Raw genomic sequence first — 20414 nt, 5'->3', positions numbered from 1 at the left:
ATTATTTGCCATAGGCCAACACACATGTATGTTCACACAGACACACATTACATCAGGTGTGTGCAAGTGTGCAGTCAGGGACATGTGGGGAGGTGGATCTTCTCTTACCAGGATGGAAAAGGAACAGTCACTCCCACAGACGCATTATTACAGAACACTGAGGGGGGTTCGTTCTCTTCACACAGTGGTGACACCTGTAACTGTCCGTACCACTCAAGAGGACCCTCAAAACAAACCCAACTTTACAGAGGTCTCGGACATTTGCTCAAGTAGACAAGGACATGGAGGAGAAGGACTTGCAATCCGTTGAGTATTTTGTGAAGAGGGAGGTTCTGGATGAGTTATGCCTGGATGAAGTGGCTCAAAAAGAGACCTGGTCCACTAAACTGACACTGGGTGATCAGGTGAAAGAGCCCCTGAGGTAATTTTTTTTAAAAGACATGGGAAGTTATCGCAAAGACAAAGGGTTAGGGTTAGAACTTCTCAACATTTAAAAGATATTAATGAAGTGAGCTAAAGAGCTGAGAATGAGTTTGCATGTTTAGATAGAGGTTTGACTTGTCTGGTTGGTTAACTGTTTTGTTATCTCAAAGCAAAGTTCATCATTTTTGAAAATTTTCCCTGGTTAACCTTTAAAACAACTTGTGATACAGCACATCATATCTGACCATAAAAGTGATACTGATGAATCACAAAAGCAATTATTGACAGTTCAATTACATGAATTCATAACTGTTAACGCGTCAACATGGCAGAGGAGGTCGAGACTTACTTTATTACCTTACATATTTCTTTGGGACAAAGAAGGCAAATATTCATGCAGGAGAAAGGCAATTAATTATTTTATTTATTTATTTTTGTTAAATACTTAGTTATTACTCCATGGAAGCTTATCACATTTCTACCCTAAGCCACAGTGACTTAATCTTTTACAGCCCCAGCTGATAAAAGATGTAACAGGTGGTACAGTTCACAAGTTACATTGTCAGTCTTTTTGTATATATCCCTCTTCAGCAGACTAATAGATATAAAAAGGTACATAGATATTCTTTATTTATTTAAGCTTAAAACTACAAACTACAAAGTCGATATCAGCACTTAAATTGTGTCTTTCTGGAATGACTGTTGCAGATGTTCGGTGCCCAGGCTGAAACACATACTTCTAACCTGGGTCCCTGTTCTCAGCTGGTTGCCTCGTTACTCCATCAGAGAAAATGCCTTAGGAGACCTGATTTCTGGCTGCAGTGTCGGCATCATGCATCTGCCGCAGGGTTTGTATGTGGGAATTTGTGCACTTGAGGGAGCTCACTCTTTAGCCACACAAATTCAGTACAAATGTTTGTAATAGAAGCAGCTACCTTAATTTTATCCAAATCTGAAGACAATAATTAGGACACAGGCTGATATCAATTCTCCCACCCCACTCTAATCAGTAAACAGAAAAAGGATGTTTCTATCAATCTTTTAAGCAACCAAAATGTGTCTGAAGGACTTTAAGCTGACATATATGCGTTCTATCTTCTTTAAAAAGGCATGGCATATGCTCTTCTGGCTTCCCTGCGACCAGTGTATGGCCTTTACACCTCCCTCTTCCCAGTGCTGGTCTACTTCATCTTCGGTACATCGAGACACATTTCTATAGGTAAGTGATGTGGAAAATGTCTGTTTTCCTAATTCAAAAAAGCTTTAACATCATTGCTAATCTGTCTTGATGCATTCTCAATCATCCAGGTAAGTAAATCTCCAAAAAGTGATTCTGTTCATCTGGACGTAGCGTTTTCAGTGGGAGAAACTGTCATGGATAGTGAGGCAGACTCAGGCGCAGACCACAGTTTGATTTGTGAAACATGGAAGACATCATGGATTTTCATATTGTGAGGGAGCTTCAGCTTCACAGAGACAGGGTTGACTAGGGCAGAGATCTCAAAAGGACCGATGAAATTGGGTGTAAGTTTTTTGAATTCGGTCCTGACGGGAACAAAGCGGGTAGAGAGCCATACCTTCTGACCGGCAGAGTATTCGGGTGCTGGGGTCCAGTGCCGGTCTGCGATGCGTTTGTTGTTCTCCTTTGTGCGTAGTGGCCCGCCAAACCCGTCGACACCTGCGTAGATGAGCCTGGACGGAGGGTACAGAGTGCTGACCTTCCACAGTAGGAAATAGGGAAGGCTGATATCCCAAGGAAGCTTCGAATGGGACACCTACTGTACCTCTGTGCCAAGTTTAATCCAGATTTACTGTAAAATTCCTCAGAAATTAAATGACATTTATATTCAATTCAATACAGCCAATACACTACAATTATGCCAATTTCCTAAATTCATTAAAAATCATCCTGAATAGTTGATGTCCAGCTTTCAACACATCCCTCCTCTGGGACACCTACTGTACCTCTGTGCCAAGTTTCATACAGATTTACTGTAAAATCTGTATGAACTAACCCTAACCTGCAGTCAGCTGAGACTGAAGAAGTCACTCGGATGAGTGTCGAAACGTTTCTCCCACTGAAAACGCTACGTCCAGATGAACAGAATCAACCTTTTGGAGCATTGCTAATCTGATTCTTCCATGTCTCTATGAATATCTGTGTGTCCACATGGCTGTATTTTGTATGCTCAGGTACATTTGCTGTGATCAGCATCATGGTCGGGAGTGTGACAGAAAGGCTGGCACCTGACAGTAACTTTATTGTGAATGGCACTAATGGGACGGAAACTGTGGACATCGATAAACGCGATGCTTACAGAGTACAGGTGGCATGTTCCCTCACAGTCTTGACAGGAATCTTTCAGGTGTGTGTCTATTTTGTGTGTCAGACGTACAGCTTTTAGTGAAGTGATGAGCAAACCTTTCAGGGCATATTTCACCTCCTTTCCTTCACTGACTTTGTCATTTTACATCCTAAGATTCTGTTGGGTGTGGTGAGGTTTGGCTTCGTGGTCACCTACCTCTCTGAGCCCCTCATTCGTGGCTACACCACAGGATCGGCATGCCACGTGTGTGTCTCCCAGCTCAAGTACCTGTTTGGAATCACACCGTCTCGCTTCACTGGCCCCCTCTCCCTCATTTATGTGAGTGTGTTAATCATTATCTATCCAATTCACACTTAAGTACACTAACATTTTAAATTGCTGTCACTATTTATTTACTTTTTGTGCTACTTTGACCTTTACGATTAAACATTTAAAAAATTAATTTTGCAAAGTTAAAAATTTATATCATTAACTTTTCTTTAATGACTGCACTGGACTAATTACAACAGTTTTATGATGCCTGCACCTACATAAATGGATGAGTTATTCCTATTACCTTTGTAAATAAATACAAAGTTTGTGTGTTTGTGTCCTTGAGTGCAACAAAGTGCATGATATAAAATACTATAAGAACATGGCTTTTAGAGTAAAAGTTTTGCTTGGCCAGTAATGCCAGAAAAGAGCTTCATGAAATATACCAGTCCAATTACAGTCACCAGTATGGTTCCAGTAGCTGAAGCTAATCTCACTGGAGCTATGCAGGGAATTACAGGAGCTTACATGCTAGATGTTATTACACACATATCAGATTAGATGAAGTTGTAATTTTACCTGCTGTAATGAGACAATATTGAACTTGGAAACACACTTTGAAGAAGTCAGATCAAGCAGTTTAAGAGAATACACACATGCCTCCAGTAACACTGTGAGAAACCCTGGAGTCATTTTTGACCAGGACATGTACTTCAACCCACATATTAAACAAATATGTAAGACTGCGTTCTTCCATTTGCGCAACATCTCTAAAATTAGAAATATCCTGTCTCAGAGTGACGCTGAAAAACTAGTTCATGCATTTATTACTTCCAGGCTGGACGACTGTAATTCATTATTATCAGGAAGTCCTAAAAACTCCCTGAAAAGCCTTCAGCTAATCCAAAATGCTGCAGCAAGAGTCCTGACAGGGACTAGAAAGAGAGAGCATATTTCTCCTGTTTTGGCTTCCTGTTAAATCCAGAATTCAAAATCCTGCTCCTCACATACAAGGTCTTAAATAATCAGGCCCCATCTTATCTTAATGACCTTGTAGTACCATATCACCCTAGAGCACTTTGCTCTCGCTCTGCAGGCCTACTTGTTGTTCCTAGAGTATTTAAAAGTAGAATGGGAGGCAGAGCCTTCAGTTTTCAGGCCCCTCTTCTGTGGAACCAGCTTCCAGTTTGGATTCAGGAGACAGACACTATCTCTACTTTTAAGATTAGGCTTCAAACTTTCCTTTTTGCTAAAGCATATAGTTAGGGCTGGACCAGGTGACCCTGAATCCTCCCTTAGTTATGCTGCAATAGACGTAGGCTGCCGGGGGATTCCCATGATGCATTGAGTTTTTCCTTTCCAGTCACCTTTCTCACTCACTATGTATTAACAGACCTCTCTGCATTGAATCATATCTGTTATTAACCTCTGTCTCTCTTCCACAGCATGTCTTTTATCCTGTCTTCCTTCTCTCACCCCAACCGGTCGCAGCAGATGGCCGCCCCTCCCTGAGCCTGGTTCTGCCGGAGGTTTCTTCCTGTTAAAAGGGAGTTTTTCCTTCCCACTGTCGCCAAAGTGCTGCTCATAGGGGGTCATATGATTGTTGGGTTTTTCTCTGTATCTATGAAGCGCCTTGAGGCGACTTTTGTTGTGATTTGGCGCTATATGAATAAAATTGAATTGAATTAGACAGGCACAAGTTTGCTTTAAATTAACTTGCTTCAGACACAAAGATGGCTGGGTTTAAGTGGAAGCTGCATTTTGATGACATGTATTCCTCACTGCTGGAGATTTCTGCTGACTTTAAGTACTAGCCGAATTTCCAGTCCTCTTGTACTATCATTGTTTGTATTGCCTTACTTGTTTGTTTTTCTTCTTTTCACAGACTGTGTTGGACATTTGCAGCCTGCTGCCGCAGACTCAGGTGCCAGAGCTGGTGGTTAGCCTGGTGGCACTCGCTGTTCTCATTGTGGTCAAAGAAATCAATGACTGCTACCGACAGAAGCTGCCGTTGCCTATTCCAATAGAGCTCGTAGTTGTAAGTCTTCCTTTTAGTTTTTCTTTCATCCTTTCTCTGCCAGTAAAACAGCAGGTGTATTGATTTATGCACCCAGCAGGGAGCGTCTTGACACCAATGATCACACTAGACCCAGGGAACGCTATAGTTGCACACGAAAGGGGCTGTTTGCAAGAAAGAAATATAAAAAGAACTAATGATACTGGAGTGACATTGTTTTTTTTAATCAACAGGTCATAGCAGCAACAATCATTACACATTTCTGTGAACTTCCTAGTAAATACAACATTGACGTGGTTGGAGAAATTCCCAGTGGGTAAGCTCATCTTTGTGTGGAAATAAAGTGCTGGAGTAAACCCAGGGCACAAAATTTCCTCCCTTTTCATTTCTGCCAGAAATCCAGAATTTGTTGATAAGACTGTCACACAATCTGCAAAGAAGTGTGTGTGTAACAGCGTGTCTCCTGAAGGCTCCTGTTATGGAAAAATCCAGGTTTCCCCACGGAAGCCATAAAACAGCGTGGGGTAAACACTAGCCATAATAGGAGATTAATGTCATACATGTATACAACAGCTACTGGCCTTTAAAGAGGGATTCATAAAATTTAATTTGACGTGTTTCTAAATTATTAAACAGATTCCTGTGTGTGTCGCTGATAAAACAGCTCACGTTTTTCTTCTGCTCCAGGCTCAAGGCCCCTCGTGCTCCAGATACCACTTTCTTCTCAGGCGTTATAGGAGATGCTTTTGCTGTGGCCATTGTGGGCTTTGCCATCAACATTTCTCTGAGCAAAACATTTGGCCTCAAATATGGCTACAAGGTGGACAGCAACCAGGTGAGGAAAGCATACACGCACAGTGGCCTGCACAAACAGTACAAGCAGTCCTCTGACTCTCTCATAACAAGGAGGAGTACAACTTTGGCCTAAAATTAGACTTTACTCTGTAGTCTGCTATTCCTGCCACATTAGTGGAAACAATCACTCAGGTTGTCACTGATCAAGCTTTGGCCCAGCTGCATAGGCTTCTGTTCATTTTGCTTCAGGTGCTTAGTTCATTGAAATAAATTTACTTCAGCTAATGCTTTAGAAAAGTAGTGTCAAACATAAGGCCCCGGGGCCAGATTCAGTCTGTCAAAGACTCCAATTTGACCCGCTGGACAGCTTTACCAAATATAATGCAGGGCATAAATTTTAAAATGTAAATGTCTTTTAAATGTATTTTCTTTTTTTTTCTTTTTTTACCAACTTCCCTATGGCTATTCATACTACATCAAAGTAATTAATAAACAAATAACCAATTAAATAAAGGAAAAGTTCCTGCAATTTCTGTATCTGCTACACTGGCAGAAAGGGGAGTTTTATTAGTTTGGCCCATTTAGGATCAAACTGTGCTGGATTTGGCCCCAGATGTCAAACGATTTTTGACATCCCTGCATTAGAATAAATAACCAAAGCATTATATTCTTAGATCTTATGCTTAGATTGTAGTCTCAGACAGTGTGAGCTGCAACAAAAATACTTGTCTACATTGTTTCATTAACTCTTATTGTTTTTTCTAAAGCTTCAAAGAGAGAGATTACGCTATTCATGCAGTGCATTTTTATTTATTCACTTAGTTCTAACTAGTAGTGCAATTTTGGGAAATGGCTTTCTCTTATTTCTTCAGCACCCTCCAGAGTTATTTAAAGTGTCACAGGTGTCTGAATTACCCAAATAATAATAACAGACTATAATTGAATCAGTCAGTTACATGATTCAATGTTAAAATAAAAAGATACATTGTGTGAAACAAGAAGAAATTAAATGAGTTACAAGCAGTACAGAAGCATCACTTTCGATTTTTTGCTTGTTCTTTGTAACCTGATTAATAATTCCCCATGCAAACTCATGTCCTGGAACTGAACTGCACTGTTTATAATTTGCTGGTAAATCAGATTTTGTAATCAGTTCATTAGAGAAATGATTAATGTTTGGTTAAATTAGATGCATGCAAAAAAAAAAGAACCTGGATGTTTTGTTTTTTAAATGCCAAAACAAACATAGAGGTGTATTAAAAACAGTGTTGGGCAAGTTACTTTTAAAAAGTAACGATTTATAGTAACTAGTTGCTTCTTCAAAAAAGTAACTGAGTTAGTAACTGAGTTACAATATTCTAAAAGTAATCAATTACTTGAAAAGTAACTATTGCGTTACTTTAAAAAAATGTTTAACCCTCTGGGGTTCAGGGTATAATTGGCAGGTGTTCTATATTCAATTAAATTTTATTTACACAGCACCAAATCACAACAACAGTCGCATATAACAGTTGCTTCATATTGTAAGGTAGACCCTACAATAATACATACACGGAAAGTATGCTCACAGGCCTCCATTGCACTGGAGGCTTGTGAGCATACTTTTTTTTACCATGTTGTGCAAAGTAATGAGGAGTAGAACAAAGCACATTGTCCTCTAGTATAATGAGGAGGAAGAATCAATGATCAGGAAGATCGAGGGTTAGAAGATAAAGAAAATATTGTCAATATTTAGAGCACATGCTACCCTTTCTCTGAAGAAGCACATCACCCACCTGCAGAAGTGGAAGAAGGCTATGTGAAGAAAAGTGATGAAGAATCTGAACTATGTTCAAGTAGGTTCTCAGGCATCCAGGACATGGTAGTCTGAGGAGCTTGGAAAGAAAGTGACTGGGCTTCTTGAAGTTTCTTGAATTTTCAGAATGTGAAACTGAAATAGAAGATGTGTCAGAGGACTACACATCATCCATTTCAATTATGATGAAGACAAAGAATCAAGCAAGAAAGAGGAGTCAGCTGAGACAGAGGAATATTTGCAGTAATGTGAGGAAACAGAGGTGAAGGGAGCCACCTGAAGAAGGAGTCCTATCGGGCTTGGTTAGCCTGTGGGACTCCGGAGGCACCCGACAGGTATCGACAGGCCAAGCGGAGTGCGGCTCGGGCAGTGGCTGAAGCAAAAACTCGGGTGTGGGAGGAGTTCGGAGAGGCCATGGAAAAAGACTTTCGGACTGCCTCGAAGAGATTCTGGCAAACCGTCAGGCGTCTCAGGAGGGGAAAGCGGTGCTCTACCTGCACTGTGTATAGTGCTGGTGGAGCGCTGCTGACGTCGACTGAGAAAATTGTCAGGCGGTGGAAGGAATACTTCGAGGACCTCCTTAATCCCACTGACACGTCTTCCGAGGAGGAAGCAGAGTCTGGGGATGAGGGGAATGACCCGCCAATTTCCGGGGGCGAGGTCACTGAGGCAGTTAAACAACTCCTTGGTGGCAGAGCCCCTGGTGTTGATGAGGTCCGCCCCGAGTTCCTGAAGGCTCTGGACGTTGTAGGGCTGTCCTGGTTGACACGTCTCTACAATGTTGCGTGGAGATCAGGGGCAGTACCTGTGGACTGGCAGACCGGGGTGGTGGTCCCCATCTTTAAGAAGGGGGACCGGAGGGTGTGTTCCAACTACAGGGGGATCACACTCCTCAGCCTCCCTGGGAAAGTCTATGCCAGGGTGCTGGAAAGGAGAGTTCGTCCGCTAGTCGAACCTCGGATACAGGAGGAACAATGCGGTTTTCGTCCTGGTCGCGGAACACTGGACCAGCTCTTTATCCTCTCCAGGATACTTGAGGGTGCATGGGAGTTTGCCCAACCAGTCTACATGTGTTTTGTGGACTTGGAGAAGGCATTCGACCGTGACCCTCGGGGTGTCCTGTGGGAGGTGTTGCGGGAGTATGGGGTGTCTGGCCCATTGCTACGGGCCATTCGATCCCTATACAACCGTTGCAAGAGCTTGGTTCGCATTGCCGGCAATAAGTTGGACTCGTCCCGGTGGGTGATGGGCTCCACCAGGGCTGCCCTTTGTCTTCGGTTCTGTTCATAATTTTTATGGACAGGATTTCTAGGCGCAGCCAAGTGGCGGAGGGCTTTCGCTTTGGTGGCCTCAGAATCTCATCTCTGATTTTTGCAGATGATGTGGTTCTGTTGGCTTCATCGGGTGAGGGCCTCCAGCTCGCACTGGAACAGTTCGCAGCCGAGTGTGAAGCAGCGGGAATGAGGATCAGCACCTCCAAATCTGAGGCCATGGTTCTCAGCCGAAAAAGAGTGGTCGGGGATGAGTTCCTGCCCCAAGTGGAGGAGTTCAAGTATCTCGGGGTCTTGTTCGTGAGTTTGGGAGAAGGGAGCCGGAGATCGACAGATGGATTGGTGCGGCGGCTGCAGTGATGCGGATGCTGCACTGGTCCGTCGTGGTGAAGAGGGAGCTGAGTGTAAAAGCGAAGCTCTCAATTTACCGGTCGATCTACGTCCCTACCCTCACCTATGGCCACGAGCTGTGGTTAGTGACCAAAAGAACGAGATCGCGGATACAAGCGGCGGAAATGAGCTTCCTCCGAAGGGTGGCTGGCCTCTCCCTTAGAGATAGGGTGAGAAGTTCGGCCATCCGGGAGGGGCTCAGAGTAGAGCCGCTGCTGCTCCACATCGAAAGGAGCCAGCTGAGGTGGTTCAGGGCATCTGACAAGGATGCCCCCTGGGCGCCTCCCGGGTGAGGTGTTCCAGGCATGTCCCACCGGGAGGAGGCCCCGGGGCAGACCCAGGACACGCTGGAGAGATTATATCTCTCGGCTGGCCTGGGAATGCCTTGGTGTTCCCCCGGATAAGCTGGAGGAGGTGGCTGGGGAGAGGGAGGTCTGGGCCTCTTTGCTTAGGCTGCTGCCCCCGCGACCCGGCCTCGGATAAAGCGGATGAAGATGGATGGATGGATGGATGGATGGATAGATGGATGGATGTGAGGAAACATTGATCTGGTCTTCTATCCTTCCCAGTGACAGACGATACATGACTCTCTCATGTGCCACAGAGAAAGACAATCTACCACAGTCCAAGCACATATGCCAGGTCCCATACTCCTTCAGTCGCTTTTCTACTCGAGCACTGAAAGCATTATACACAGTGTATTATGCTTTAACTTTCTCACTAAAGTTCAACATACAGGACTCTGTAGTTAGTCAGATAGTCAAAATAATCTGAACATTTAAATATTTTATTGTCTTGTTTTATTTTCGCTCAAAAACAGAGTGTACTTTATGTAAACAAGGCCTGGTGGCCCTAAAATGTATAATGTAGGGTAAATTTTGGGTTAATGTGTTGGTCTTAAGTAAAACTCAGGTGTAACACTGAATTGATTGACAATTTATACTTTATACTTTAAAAAACAGTCAAATGAAATGGGGACATTTTTGACCCCTGAGGACCACAGGTGTATGGAAATCCGGAGGATATTATGAGGGTTAATGAATCATATTTCATAACTTTAAATGCAAGTACAAATTGTCAATTTTAAAATCATATGCACAAGTTATTTGCATCCATTTACCTTTTACCCTTGTTTTAAATAACCATTTCAAACTATTTACAGAACAATCAGCTGTTCTTCAATAAGATGCCACACAAATTATTTGTGCCTCTCCAAAAACATCATTTCTGTCCACTATAAAGGAAACATCACAGCCTGATACCTGCAGGTCTGACAGCAGCAGGTGTATCACTCCTGTTTCTACCTGGAGACAGCAGTCGCCTCATTGTTCTGACACACAACACAAAACTATCCACAACACTACACACTAACTACACAAGACAACACATTAACTACACTCTCCAAACACGCTAAACGTCACAAATCTCTCACGTCTCAAAACTCACTCTCTCTCTCTCTTTTTCTGCTGTCTTTCTCTCTCTCTCTCCTAAAACTTCCCCTTTTTTATTTTATTTTTTTTTGGGGGGGGGGGGGGTCATAGGCAGAGAGTGCTCTGCGCTGTCCTTAGACAGTAAACGTGACGAAACTATTGAGGAAAAAACAGGCGTATATATTGTTAATCATGACTCTGGTTTTACGTGGCCTATCAACACAATTTATAAACTGGTATATGTCACCTTGTTGCTTTGTCTTTAAGTGGTCATGTAAGGCTTACCACAACTACTTTTTTCTTCCTCAGTCAAACAGCAGCACTCATGCGATTGTTTTGCCCCCTGAGCTCCAGGTCTCGTGCTAGACCAGGGGTCGGCAACCTGCGGCTCCGGAGCCGCATGCGGCTCTTTAGTCCTTATAGTGCGGCTCCGCGTGGTTTGGGAAAATAAATTTTATTTAGCTGAAGTGTATTTTATTTATGTTAGTTCTTTTTTAACTTGTAGTTCTAAATTGGAAGGTTATTGTGATATTGAAATATAAAAATAAAATTATATTCTATTATTTTTTCATCGCTCAAAATAAGCGTCACACTGGCGGAAGCCGGTATACCCGCCGAAACGTCGTGCATTTATCGAGATTTTTAACCCCAGGTAGCCCAAATATGGCTCTTCGGATCCACATTATGTCAGCAGCTATTCTCCACCGTGAACTATGTTAAAAACAAACATCGCTCACGCCTCACAGATGACAGCTTACAGTCCTGCGTAAAGATGAAAGTGACTTCGTACAGCCCCGACCTGCAGACACTGTGCGCAGAGGTTCAGGAGCAGAAGTCCCATTGTAAACATATCACGGCAGACCCGACGATGTTTGTATGAACACGCTTTTCAGCATCTCTTTATTGACCACTTTTCACACACGGTTGCTGTACGCATACAGCCGACTGCAGCTTTGCAGCTCACAGCCCAACACACACCAACACAACAGCAGAGAGAGCGCAGACGTAAAGGCGGCGAGTCGTGACTGCGGGTGCTCAGGTGCATCTTCCTCCCCTGCAACGGCGCTGCAGACCACGCCCTGCCACACACATTAAGCAGGTAAAATACATATTTAGGCAGAATTTTGCAAATATCTATTTTTCATCTTTTAGCAGCATAGAGCTTTTTTTCCAATTATTTTTTAAAAGTCAGTTCAAGGCTCCAAAATCCCAAAGGCGATATAAGGGTGGCGGCTCACAACAGTTTTTGTTTGCTGGATCATTTTAGTTCAGCTGGGTGTCTTTCCTTTTGTTATATTTCTTTAAGAGTTCAAAATGTGTTAATTACATAAATAAAATGTAATTTTCTCTGTAGCACTTCATGGATTTCATAAGGAACACACCTTAGTTGTTCACACAAAGCATAAATGTAAAAAACAATATATACAGTATTATCTTCATTTTAGATGTCAAAAAGTGTTTTCTTTTGCGTGGAACCCGGGTCCAAATGGCTCTTTGGGTGTTAAGTGAGCCCTGTTGCAGAGCGCGCAGCTGCTTAAAGCTGTAGCGTCCACATTACTTACGTAGTCAGCTACTTCCATGCAACTGATATAAGATGCGGTAAGCTGAACACAGCTTCAACCGTCTGTTTGTTGAAAAATAGTAACGGACTATTTTTCTTGTTAGTAACTGTAACGGCGTTGTAACGATAGGAATAGTAATTAGTTAGATTACTCGTTACTGAAAAAAGTAACGCCGTTACTTGTAACGCCGTTATTCCCATCACTGATTAAAAATCATTCTGTTGTTTGCACACTTTGACACACGTGCAGAGCTATTTAACTGGGATCAGAGGCAATGTGTGAACAGTCAAATGCTCTAAGGGCGAGACTGCTAAAAAATTAACGCCCAACACGCTTTTTTGCAATCAGGAATCTTAACTACTGCGACCACGTCTCTCAGCGTGGCAGTGACGTGCTGGCCTGGTCAAAAAAATTAATAAGGAGTGCACTGATGTCATTGACCCAAAAGTTGTGCTGACCTGAAGTCACATCAATACCATTAACCAAAGTGTTGCGTCTTGTCTGCCTTTTGTCTTTCCAGGAGCTCGTCGCGTTGGGTCTCAGTAACACTATTGGTGGATTTTTTCATTGTTACTCTGTAACTTCCTCGTTGTCACGGAGTCTTGTCCAGGAGAGCACAGGGGGCAAGACACAAGTAAAAACAACTACTTCTGTGATCGAACAGCACAAACTGCAACTGTGCAAACAATTCAGGCACTAAAATAAGAAAAAAGGATGAGGAAGAACAGTTTTTTAATAAATTAATCTTCAAATATACAGGAAAAAAAATCAGTATTTGATGTGACAAACATAAGATTTTAAACACATCCATTTAAACTGTTAACACACACAGACGTATGGCAGGTAAGTCATTAGAGACCCTCGGGTCATGGATTGAGGGTCATCTGCCTTCATGATGATCTTACATTGAAGGGTAAGAAGGAAAACTTCTGGACTGGCTGAATCATTTGCACAGACATTTACAACAAATTACACCTGATTTTTATGGTCATCTTGAGACCATTTATTGTGTGTGTGTGTGTGTGTTTGGAAGGTTGCGGGGGTGATTTCCTCCATCATTGTGCTGATCACAGTTTTGAAAATAGGTCCTCTCTTTGAAGATCTCCCCAAGGTAACACTCTCCTTCCTGAGCCATTTCTTGCTAATGATCGCCATCCCTCCTGGCAGTTTCTGAGCCGGTGAGGTTATGGGTATGCGTGATTTCATTAGTGTCTGTGTTTGCTCCTCAGGCCGTCTTATCCACAATCGTGTTTGTGAACTTGAAAGGAATGTTTAAGCAGTTTATGGATGTCTCTTTGCTGTGGAAGACCAACAAGGTTGACTTGGTAAGACTTAATCCTCTTTAGCAGGCACTCTGCTCAGCTGAATACTGTGTGACCTTTGTGGCACCGTGGACCTTGTTAACGTTTCGTGTTCATACCGCCCTCTAGCTGGTGTGGCTTGTAACATTCATAAGCACCATCGTGCTCAACTTGGACCTGGGCCTGGCTGTCTCCGTTGCGTTTTCCATGCTTACTTTCATCTTCAGAACACAACTGTAACTACACAACTCTAATTATTAATTAGTAATGTCTATGCAATCACGATGAGGTACTTAAATGAGATGCAGGGAAATTGTTGGTGTAATTTTGACATTTTTAATGCCTTTCAGACCACGTTACTCAATCTTGGGCAACTTACCAGGCACTGAACTTTATCTGGACACAGACACCTACAAGGAGGTAAATTAAATATAAAATAAAGTTTAAGCTGGCCCAAATTCTAATAACAACAATAAATATATTACTTGAGGAAATTAACCATGCATATAGTGGTAGATTTTTAAAAATCTGAGTTTTAGAATTCTCCACTTCTCCACTAGTTAAACTAATATCAGCTTTAAGGAAGCGACTGAAAGGCTACTAGTTGAAATGAAAGACACCACTAGACTGACGCATGAACGTGTGAAACAGAGTGCTCAACAAGTTTGTTGGCCCACCACTCAGTGTTTATGCCTTAAAGTAATAGTGGGGCTAGAATCTGTCGTTACGTTTCTGTAATCCAAGCTGTTCAATCAAAAACATATTTTTAATGCTTAAATATAATTATTGTTGTTATCCATGATTTTTCTTTTTTTTTTTCTTTTTTTTCTTTTTTTTTTGCCTGTCCCGTTTGGCTCTTTTGCCATCAGAATTGTTGTCTAAAGGCAAAGAAAGATGGCCAACGGATTTACTTTACCAAATTGACCATCCCAGCCTTGCCATAATGGTCCATTTGATTCACCTTTTATTGTTTATTTTATTTTCACTTACTGAATATGGGACAGACTTGACTGGGGGAAAGAAGGGGAGAAAGAAAGAGGGAAAGAGAAACAGCTGAGAAGAGGGACGGGGGAGAAGGGCAAAAACCAAAAACCAACAGAATGAGCAGAAAAAAAAAAGAAGAAAAAAAGAAAAAAAATGCATATATCAATCACCTGGGTCACCTGCTGAGAAAGAAAAAAGAAAACAAGCAGAAGAGAACAAGAGTAATAGAATAAACAACATCACAATGATATATGGGAATATGACAGTAAATACTAAATATTAAACATTATTGTGCAGCACATAAGATCAACAGAACACAGTGTGCTTTGAGGTAGGAGCCAAAAAGGGTGTAGTTTGTGGGTGTGATCACCCGTGTGTACACCTGTGAGCATGGACGCGCTTGTTTTTTTAAAAGGTTCCTTCATGTAATGATCTGCTAGAGGGTGTGGGGGGGCCACAGCCCCGTCCTCCAGGGCATGAAGCAGGTATGGAGGAGATCAAAACTCCAGACATCCAGAGGCCCCCAGAACACAAGAGACCAAGGAAGACCAACAGAGGGGCAGCCGCGCCACTGTCCCAGAAAGAGCTGAGGAGAGTCCCAGATGAGGGCTCACTCAGCAGCCGCGGAGCAGAAGCCAGGGGGAGTTGCAGTGACGCGCCCGTGAGCTCCGCCGGCAGCCAGCTGTGCCTGAGTGACCGAGCCCCAGGCCGAGAGGCCGGGGGCACCCCACCTCCGAAGTGGCCCGAGCAAGCCCCAGGCTCCAGGCCCCGATAAGCGGCCGCCAAGGAGTGAGCCGGTGTGTACCTGGACGCCCATCCCCGGACACAAAGAACCACCAACGCACCGATGTCTGAGGGAGTCCGCCACTGGCAGGGGAAGTGGTGGTGGGGGGAGATAGGCCTCCAAACCTTGGAGGGCCTGAGATGTCCCCAGAGAGGTGGCGCCTGACACCCAACCTGACATATAGACACAGACATACAGGCACACACAGACACAAACATCCATTCCCACCCTCATGCTCTCATATACACTTACTCCACACTCAACCAACGTGGAGACAGACATAAAGAGACGCTGTACACACGATCACACTCCCCAAGCGTACTCTAAGCCCCGGGTCTAGGTACCCTTGCCCCTGGAGGGGGGGAACTGCACCCAGACCCAGGTGGTGTTACCCTTTTCCCTGCGGTGGGGGGAGGCAGACCGCCCCGACTCCGCAGCAGCAGGGAGGCCCCACACTCCAGACCGCAGTCGGACGGCCAACTCCTCCTCCTAGCCCCCCCGCTCCAGCAGGTCGCAGAGAATGGGGGTGAGAGAAGACTCCAAACCTCCCTCCACCCGCTCATTGTAGTGTTGATGCATGTGTGTTCTAAGGTGCATTTAAAACCCAGGAGGGCATGGAGCTACCTGCCAGAGAGCAGCAGGTAAGCGCATGGTCCCTCCTGCTGGCCCTCAATGTCTACGTGTATTTAACATTGAGAGGTGGGCAACGACGCCAGGGGTGGGGTGTACACCCTGATGGTACTTTGGATTCCGTGTATCGTGCCCACCCCCAAGATCCTATATGTATGTGTAATGAGAGTGTGAGTAATGTGAATGTCTAAGTTGTGGAATAAAATTGAGGCAGAGGCAGCCAGAAGGGGACGGGGTGGCCTCCTCTGCACCCTGGTGACATACCCCTACTCCAAGGTCCTGCATGTGTGGGTGGTTGTGGTGGAGCGGGAAGAGGGAGGCAGCTGGAGATGGGGAGGGAAGGAAAGGAGGGGCAAGTGACCCCTCCCTGGGGCCAGCTCCCCCGCTGACCCCAGTAGGCACCCCCATACTCCGCGACCCACCAGGGAAAGGGGGCCCATGCCCATCCAGACCGGGGCCCAGCGCAGCAGCGCCCCCCGGCCCCACAGAGCCCAGGACAGTCCACCCAACCCCACCACAGAGAAAACTGCACCCACCCCACCATCCACTCTTCTTCCAGACTACATAAGACAATAAACACCCAGGCTGAGATCTTCCTCCACCTCTCCTGTATCTCCCCCTCCTGTAGAGAGAGCCCCTGAGGAGAGGAAAGCTCCTGCAAGATGTGACAATCTCCCCCACCAGTTGAAGAGCCCCCCAGGTGGCTCGATGCACCGGCGGCACCCTGCTCCAGGGCTGGGCCCCCATGCACCCACCCGCCCACAACCCCGGCAACACACCAACAAGGACCCAAGCCCCCGAGGCCCGGCCCGGGCCCCAGCCCAGAGACAGAGCGCCCCCAGAACCTCACGCCCATCCCGGACCCACCCAGGGGCAACCAGGCTACCAGGTCAGTAACCCACGTCCGTCAGCACAGACCCTCCCCTAGTCCCGCTGCACGCAGCCGCGAGGAAACAGTCACCTGAGAGCCAACAGAGCCCCTAACCGGACATGACCGCTACCCCGGGTTGAGCCCCCCAAGGAAAATGCCTCCGGGGAACCCCCCGACGCCCTAAGCCTGTCCCTACCCCCACACCAATCACAACAGTGAAGGCGGGACCAAACTATCCATGATTTTTCAAATTGACTGTTTAACCAAAAAAGCAGCAAAAATAGTCCAGCGCATTATTTTTTTATTAGCATGCCAAATTGCAGCTACTTAGTTGCATCCTTTGACATGTTAGTTTTGAATGTTGTGCTTGGTTAACTTTTAGTGTCAAACAAGCTTTTGGCAAATTTTAAAATATTTTAATTTTCTTGTTCTTATGACAGGTGGTCAAACATGTTTGTTAAGCACTTCTGTATTAAAGGGTTTCCTAGACAAAAAAACAAGAGTAAACCTTGGCATGTTTGTTTAAACATTCAGATTTTTTTCCTAAATGTCTTCCTCCTGGAGCTGTAATCACAGCTTCACAGAATTGCAGACTTTAGAAATTAGGTTGTTCCCTTTCCATTTACACCGATTGCAGTAAGGTGGCAAGCGTGCAACTACCTTCTCTAGATGTTAATTTGTTTTGATTTACCCTGGTAGTGGGGCACTGTGAGTAAGGCTACATCTACTTACAATCATTAAGTGGTAGAGGAGCTCCGTTTAGTCAAACAACATCTGAGGAAAGCAGAAACTGCAAATGAAATAAGAGCAGGGTGTGAGTTTCTTAAACCTTCTAATGTGTGATTTCATGCAGGCAAAAGAGATTCCTGGAATTAAAATCTTCCGTTCATCTGCAACTATCTACTACACAAATGCCGAGATGTTCTTGGAGGTCCTGCAGGAGAAGGTATGTGGTTGCGTGTTCAATAATCTGTGCTCTGTGTGTGTATGTGTGAAATCTGCCTCTGCTTTCTACAGCACCCTCAATTGCTTTCACTATCTCTCTCACTCTTCTCACTTTCTCTCCTCTTTCTGTTTTAATGTGATGCTTGGCTCTTGTTGCAGACTGGAATCGAGATTGGGAAGCTGCTATCAGCAAAGAAGAAACGAGATGCAAAGCAGAAGCGTAGACAAGAGAAAGAGAAAAAGAAAACCAAGAAGGAGGCAAAAAAACAAGTATGAGATCTGAAATTAAGGTTTTGCTAATTCTTCCAAAATATATCAGTAAGTCAGAATCTTTAGTCACTAAGTTGCACATTCTCTTTAAAGGAGTCCCAGATGAACATAGAAACTGTCTCTGAAAGAACAAAAGGAGAGAGAAACGGGAATAGTGTGGACTTTAGCATGACAGAAACAGCTACAGATGGCCTTCATAAAGGCCAAATGAACTTGGCTTATGAACCTGACATAACCATGTCAGATTCAGACTCAGCCACAGGTTCTGACCACATCACAGAGTTTTCTCGGCACGGCGATGAAGAGAAAAAACGGGCCTGCAAATCGGGCACGCACAGCATCATCTTGGACATTTCCACAACCAGCTTTGTGGACACAGTCACTGTGAAGACACTGAAAAATGTATGTGTGTGCCTGCTGAAATGTTATCATTTTTCTAACGGATGACAAAGAGAGAACTAACATGAGATTTGTCCTTTTCTCCCAGATTTTCAGGGACTTTGGAGAAGTTGATTTGGACATCTACTTAGCAGGCTGCCAAGGTAAAGGACACATCGGACAAAAACAGAGACAGAGGGTTCTCCTTAATGCTGAATTAAGGCACTGAAGCTTAACATAATGAATGCGACAAGGTCATAGCCTCGGTGGAGCCCTGCTACGCCCTGTCAGATGACAATGACACATGAATATTTATTTAGATGACTACAATATGCTCTCTCATTGTCATGCATATTTCTCTCCATTTATGTGTGGTAAAACAGCTTGTGTCGTGGAACAGCTGGAAGCAGCGGATTTCTTCTCAGCCTCCATCCCAAAGAGCCGGCTGTTTATCACCGTCCACGATGCAGTGCTTTATATTCGCAAGAAACAGTGGAAGGCTTATTTTGTGCTTGTGGGTCACCATCAATACTTATCACACTTTTGACTTCTCTGTTTATTTATCACTTGCCATTGAAGAAATACATTCTTTGAGATATTTTCACACATTGAGCTCTGGATCTTCCAATTTCTTTCAGGATGTGTCCCGCAACACCCAGATGTGACCAGCAGGGGTCAGATTCACTCAAATTTAGCCCTCTTCCTCCTCCTCTTTTCAGGCTGCTTTCTGTTTCATCACTCACCATCGTCTCCTCCCCTTTCAGTAAAGGGAGAATGAACCACCTTGACATGGCGCCCGGTTGCTATGGAAACATAGGGAGCGGTTGCTGTGGCAACAGGCTTTTTATGATATCCTCTAATGAGATATACAGCAAGACGTCACTGCAGCTCTCTCACACTGTGTTGCATGCAAGGGACAGGGAAGGGGCGGGGCTTTAGTGGGAGAATGTAACAGTGGACTAATAGGAGTCTGTATTTATAGCCAGTGTGAGAGAGCAGAGTGTTAGAAAGAAAGGTTGACCCCAGAGGGACACTCATATGTGAGAGGCGTGCATCTACCAGTTGATATTTTTTTAAAGACAACAAAAGCCAAAAGTCTCCAACGCATAACCAATAAAATCTGAACAGTGTTACTGTTTAGCTGTGCACCCCCCCCCCCACAAAGCCTTAATTCTTACAGTACCCCTTCCCAAAGCCCGCAGTAATGAGCTGAATGGCATGCATTGTGTAATAGCTGTTACATTTTAGAGTAACAAAATGCGTGTCTATTTACAGTCATTATTTACATGTGTGGTTGCTCTGACATCTTGAGCTCCCTTCTATTTTTGGGCTGCGTGTCATCTGCTATTGCTCATATCAGAAGCTAAACAGTGCGCCTGTTTAGAAGCTAAATGAGAATATGATTTGCTGTCTGTGTGCTGATAACTGCCTGCTTTTTTCCCTCATCTTTTACTTTTTAGCTTTCAAAAATGTAGGAACTGTATTTGATAGTGCACAAATGTTTAGACAGCGTACAATGTGTATTTATGTGTAAACTGTATAATAGACATGTTTATGACTCTTAATTAATGAGATGCTAACAAAATAAATGATGAGCCTGCAGGAACACTGATAAAGGTCTAAGCTATTTTTTTAACTACCTGGATGTTAACTAACGGTGGTCCCTGAGGACCACAGGTGTATGGAAATCGGGAGGACATTATGAGGGTTAATGAAATGAGACCAAACGGAGCAGCAAACTGAGGTTAAACATTTATCTCCATAAAACAAACAGTCCAAAGACCACTGAATGACATCACAGTGACTTCATCCATCTTTTACATACTAAACAATCGTCCCGATTTCCATACACCTGTGGTCCACAGGGACAAAATGTCCCAAGGACAACACAAAGGTTAAAATGTTGAAAACATTCAGTTGTTGAACATCTATGGAGTTTGTTTTTGTTTTTCTGTACTTTCTGTACATATCTTATTTGAATAAAAATGA

At 44.0% G+C, this 20414-nt stretch overlaps 1 protein-coding gene across 1 annotated transcript; it reads left to right on the top strand.

The window, feature by feature from the left end:
• The first annotated feature begins 281 nt into the window (after positions 1 to 281).
• Positions 282 to 20382, top strand: LOC113013917 (solute carrier family 26 member 6-like). The gene is made up of 18 exons (XM_026155152.1): positions 282 to 421; positions 1132 to 1271; positions 1532 to 1642; positions 2617 to 2789; positions 2904 to 3068; positions 4888 to 5040; positions 5253 to 5335; positions 5707 to 5854; positions 12783 to 12896; positions 13296 to 13373; positions 13492 to 13587; positions 13693 to 13799; positions 13914 to 13983; positions 17686 to 17778; positions 17937 to 18047; positions 18141 to 18449; positions 18535 to 18589; positions 18809 to 20382. Exons 1-18 carry the CDS (start codon positions 282 to 284, stop codon positions 18970 to 18972), a joined length of 2310 nt encoding a protein of 769 aa, XP_026010937.1. The 3' UTR covers positions 18973 to 20382.
• Positions 20383 to 20414: the final 32 nt, after the last annotated feature.

This window comes from Astatotilapia calliptera, chromosome 20, assembly GCF_900246225.1.
Source record: "Astatotilapia calliptera chromosome 20, fAstCal1.2, whole genome shotgun sequence".
NCBI classification, from domain to species: Eukaryota; Metazoa; Chordata; class Actinopteri; order Cichliformes; family Cichlidae; genus Astatotilapia; species Astatotilapia calliptera.
Note: the sequence above shows the minus strand (reverse complement) of the source record. Positions and strands in the feature narration are given on the sequence as shown.

What these genes read in the sequence shown, in the direction of transcription:
- LOC113013917 (XM_026155152.1), top strand. Translation starts at nt 282, where the DNA reads ATGGAGGAGAAGGACTTGCAATCCGTTGAGTATTTTGTGAAGAGGGAG. An exon ending in GTTGGAGAAATTCCCAGTGG is followed by an intron (nt 5,336 to 5,706) that starts GTAAGCTCATCT and finishes CTTCTGCTCCAG; the next exon opens with GCTCAAGGCCCCTCGTGCTC. An exon ending in CTGTGAAGACACTGAAAAAT is followed by an intron (nt 18,450 to 18,534) that starts GTATGTGTGTGC and finishes CTTTTCTCCCAG; the next exon opens with ATTTTCAGGGACTTTGGAGA.